Genomic DNA, 4,473 nt, shown 5'->3' on the forward strand with positions numbered 1-4,473 from the left:
TTATCAAACAGTTTAAAAATAAACTTATTCATTTTCAACGGTCTACGTCTATCCTTTTTTTTATTTTACAACCCATAAAACCTTAATATTCCGTTCTGTTCTGGTTTTCCTTATACGTAAAATATACGTTTAAAATATGTTGAATTTTCAAATGCGTTCTAAATTTGAATGAATTCGATCTTCTAGAACAATTTAAATACGATTTAGAATATCTTAAACGTTCGATAAGAATTTCACCGTTATTTTTCATATAAAAGGTCAGTAAAATCACTTAAAATGAAAATATTATGTTAGTTAAAGTTTGTAAAATTACAAAAGATTCTAAGAAAAACATTAATATTTAATATTAATTGCGTAATTAATATATAGAATTAAAATCTTCAACTGTAGGTTTGACATAATTCTTTTTAAAATATTGTATTCGCATTAATGATGGACGAAAAAGATAAAAAAATACAAAGTAAAAAGTCAAAAAAGGTTAAAACAAAAGAGCGTAAAACATCAGATTTGAAAAATTTGATTCAAGTTGATGAGATTGGTAAGTTGTGAATCAGATTATTTATTATATTTGCATTCGGATTTAATATTGTTATAATTTATTACGTTTAGAATTGCCTCCTCCTGAAGCTCCAATATGCACTGCTGTAACTTTTAATTCCATCTCACTACAGTGGGACCAAGATGATCTCAGTGATGATAAACTTTACATAGTGCAATATTCGCATCAGAAAAAGAAATGGGATACTGCGTACAAGTAAGAAAAATTTTGATAAATTCTAATTTTCAAAAAATAAAAATATTAAATTAAGTGCAAATTTTTAAAAAAAATATCTTTCTTCAGCGGTTATGCAAAGAGCGAAGTCTTGAAATCTCTTCCACCAAATACAGTTTTTTACTTTCGAGTAAAGTACAAAAAAGGTATGGCAGAAAGTGATTGGTCGAATATTACTGAAGTTACAACAGCCAGTAAGTTAAAAACTATAATCATATCAATACTATTTACGTGTAAATTTAAATGTTTATTCTTTACATATTACAGAAGAGCCTCTAAGCATGCTTGATCTGCATAAAGCAGTGCAAAGTGAAAATTTATCTAAAGTAATCAGTATTTTAGAAAGAGAGTAAGTTTTTATTATAAATTAAAACTTCAAGTTTTTAAAATATTTAAAATTCGTACGAAAATTTCTAGTGAACACCATCAATTAAAAATAGATTCCCCAGATCACTATGGATTATCTGTTTTGATGAGAGCCATACTAAGGAATTGCAACGAGTAACAATTTACCATTATATATTTTGAATTTTTACGTAAAACTGATGACAAATTTCAATTTCAGTATAGCTGAAGTACTTATTAAGCATGGCGCCGACATCAATTATAGTGATGCTAGTGGAAGAAATTGGTAGACTTAGAATCTACATAATTTCACATTAAAACAGATTATCATAATACTAACACATAGTTTTGTTTTGCGTAGTCTAATGACAGCTTGCTTTATCGGGAACTTGGAAGCTACAAAACTTCTGAGAAAATTAGGATGTAAATGGACCACCGTTGATAAATTCGGAAACACGCCTTTGCATTGTGCGGTTGAAGGAAATAGCTTGGAAGTTATTAAATGGGCGATTAAAGATGGAGTCGATATTCATGCAACAGATAAAAATGGACTGACGCCGCTTCTGAAACATGGTAATTTTATTTAAAAATTTATTACTATTTTATTATTACATATCTGAAATCGTAAACTTGATCGATTTATATTTACAAGCTCTTAATGGAGGTTCTAGCGAAATAACAAAATTGTTAATATTAGAAGGCGCAAATATCGATGCACAAGATATATATGGTAACACTGCTCTAATTTTAGCTACTGTTAGAAACAATCCAGAAATTGTTCGAGAGTTAATCGCTAATAACTGTGATTGGTCTCTACCAAGTTATGTAAGTAATTTATTATATTACATTGTTGTCATTTTCGTTGAATTTTGATTTAATTCAACATTTCAGTACAATAGAACCGCCATCGAAATCGCTGAAAGTCTTGATCGTAGAGTAAGATAATATCGAATAAAAGTGAGGTATTTTTATGATTCTAATTTAACTAGAGAATATCAAGCAGAATTGATATTTCAGGTGATAATACAACTTCTGAGCAAGTTCAAAGATGAATTAGAAAATGAAGCTAATAAGAAAATGTTGAAAGATATAGATCCGGAAAAATTAAAAATGCAAGAGACAAATGATGATAATAAAGAAGAAGCCTTCCTTCCAGATAAAACACCGATTTACAAAATTCCGAAATTACAAGCATCCTTCAAAGAGCTAAAGGATTCAAAACTCGATGATATCGATGACGATTCGAAACCCGAAACAAGCTCTAATGTATAAGATTTCAGACGCCTTTGATTCAAAAGCTCTATTGAATCTCAAATTGCAGACACCGAAATAAATAACGAAGATTTATTTTATTAATGTTTTTGAAAATAATTTTCCTACTGAATTCTTCATTATAATTATAGAAATTTAACATACTATTCTAATAAAACAATATTTAAAAATAATATCTATTTTTGTCTTTATTTGTATATATTATTTATATTTTACCAGTAGAAATGATTAGTATATCAAATAAAAAAATATTTAAATTTAAAAAATTTAAATGAATATTTTTTAAAAAAAATTTCAAATTGTCGTTCGATATAACGGAAATTTCCATGGCAACCAATTAGTTATTTTTTTTAAAAACTCGGAACGGAAAAAACGAACATACGATGCTGATTTTTAGGTATTTTACGATATTATTTATTATCTTTTATCAAAATCTTACAAAAAAATTACCGAATTACAATTCGAAAAATTTGGAAAATGCGACACGTTCGCAATGCACTAATTTACAAAATATTGAAGAAGTTATTCCCGTATTAATTATGACAGAAAAAAACGAAACAATTTTATTGCCTTGTAAAGTTTGGTTAGTATGTGCTGCCCTCTGATGCTAAATAATCATAATATTACTTTTTAAAATTATTTTAAATTTTTCTAACTTTCAGTTCGGAAAATGAAACATATTCTTCCAGAGTTTGGAAAAAAGAGGATTTTTCTGGCTCACTAAATAAAGTCAAAACTGATCTTCATGATGATGATGATACGAACCGAATCATCGTTAACGAAAACCATGAGCTGATCATCAAAAACATAACTGTGGATGATGTTGGATTTTATTTTTGCTACGATTTAGATAGCAATTATACAAAATTAAAATATTTAGTCGATAGTTAGTCTTTAACACATGCAAAATATTTAATTAATTTATTATAAAATATTAATTATTATTTTTTCTTCTTAGTTTTAAACGAAGATAATGTTAAATTGGCTTATTTAAATACTACTGGTATATATATATTTTTTTCATATTGCTTATATATTTAAGAATTTATTTAAATACAAAAAGAATATGATATATATTTTTATTCTTTAGCAGTCTTCAATTTAACAGCAGCTGCTATACCTTACTTGGAGCCTTGTCAACATAAGAGTAAATATAATTTATAATCATAATCTTAGTCTAGCTCAAGCATAAATATTTATTTTAATTTTAGAATCCATTCATTACTTGAAGAACTACGAGTGTACTTATAAATGGGAATCTTGGGGCCCTTGCGACCGTTGTCTCTCAATTGGAGAAAGGAGGAGAATAGGACGATGTAGACTGCGGATGAAAATCAAAATTACAAAAGTACGTTTTGTTTTTTTTTTATTTTTCTTAAATATAAATACTAATAAGTTTGATTTTCTCTTTAAAGGTAATTCTACTGGAAAATAAAGATGTAGATAAAACAATAGATTATTTCTTGCCTGTATTCAGCGCCGGTTGTCACTCTTATATTTTTGATAATGATGAAAGCGCTAAAAAAATTTTTGAAAAGATACCAAATATTATAGTAAAAGATCGATGTCAAACTAACTGTGGTGAGTATTTTAGAATTTTTTTAAAAAAATTAACATTTAAGACGAAGCATAGTATAATAGCATAGATGTCCGCAGAGGGAAACAAACTGGGCTCTTTCCCTCCCCTGAAATCGAGTAAAAATCCCATAAATTATAGTAAAAGTGATTGATATATGTAACCTTGCACCCTTGATCTTGTCTTTAAAAAGAAATAAATAATTAAATAAAAATTTATTGATGTAATTATTTGTCTTCAAGCTTTTTCTTTCTGGAAAATTTTCAGCGATGCTCATGTATAGTAATACAGTGTACATTAGTTAATTATTACAATTGTCATTATGATGATCTCAGTAATAACTAAATTATAAATCGCTTAATACACTTTATTAAAAGCAAAATCTGTAGCTATAATAGTTTCTTAAATACATAATATATTGTAAAATATTATAAATTGACGATAAAATACAAATAAAAATTTCATGTCTCGCATCCTTCACTATCACAGGAACATAATTAACATTGGT

At 27.2% G+C, this 4,473-nt stretch overlaps 2 protein-coding genes across 2 annotated transcripts; both read left to right on the plus strand.

Annotated features, from left to right (window-relative positions):
* Positions 1-459: 459 nt before the first annotated feature.
* Positions 460-2,541, plus strand: LOC111617280 (fibronectin type 3 and ankyrin repeat domains protein 1-like). Its single transcript, XM_023358593.1, has 10 exons — positions 460-538; positions 610-754; positions 842-966; positions 1,040-1,121; positions 1,190-1,273; positions 1,338-1,403; positions 1,479-1,690; positions 1,770-1,942; positions 2,009-2,053; positions 2,135-2,541. Exons 3-10 carry the CDS (start codon positions 921-923, stop codon positions 2,387-2,389), a joined length of 963 nt encoding a protein of 320 aa, XP_023214361.1. The 5' UTR covers positions 460-538; positions 610-754; positions 842-920; the 3' UTR covers positions 2,390-2,541.
* Positions 2,542-2,711: 170 nt separating this feature from the next.
* On the plus strand, positions 2,712-3,970 carry LOC111617279 (the record flags this gene model as incomplete). The annotated part of the gene is made up of 6 exons (XM_023358592.1): positions 2,712-2,972; positions 3,052-3,275; positions 3,348-3,392; positions 3,480-3,536; positions 3,601-3,737; positions 3,805-3,970. Coding segments are annotated over exons 1-6 (829 nt in total), but the record flags the coding sequence as incomplete, so codon positions are not given.
* Between the last annotated feature and the right edge of the window lie 503 nt (positions 3,971-4,473).

This window comes from Centruroides sculpturatus, unplaced genomic scaffold (genome assembly GCF_000671375.1).
Source record: "Centruroides sculpturatus isolate CEXI.00-Female unplaced genomic scaffold, Cexi_2.0 scaffold5382, whole genome shotgun sequence".
In the NCBI taxonomy this organism is placed as follows: domain Eukaryota; kingdom Metazoa; phylum Arthropoda; class Arachnida; order Scorpiones; family Buthidae; genus Centruroides; species Centruroides sculpturatus.

Coding starts and splice junctions, on each gene's coding strand:
- LOC111617280 (XM_023358593.1), top strand. CDS start 921: ATGGCAGAAAGTGATTGGTCGAATATTACTGAAGTTACAACAGCCA. Junction 1,274..1,337: donor ATACTAAGGAATTGCAACGA/GTAACAATTTAC, acceptor TTTCAATTTCAG/TATAGCTGAAGTACTTATTA. Junction 1,691..1,769: donor GACGCCGCTTCTGAAACATG/GTAATTTTATTT, acceptor TATATTTACAAG/CTCTTAATGGAGGTTCTAGC.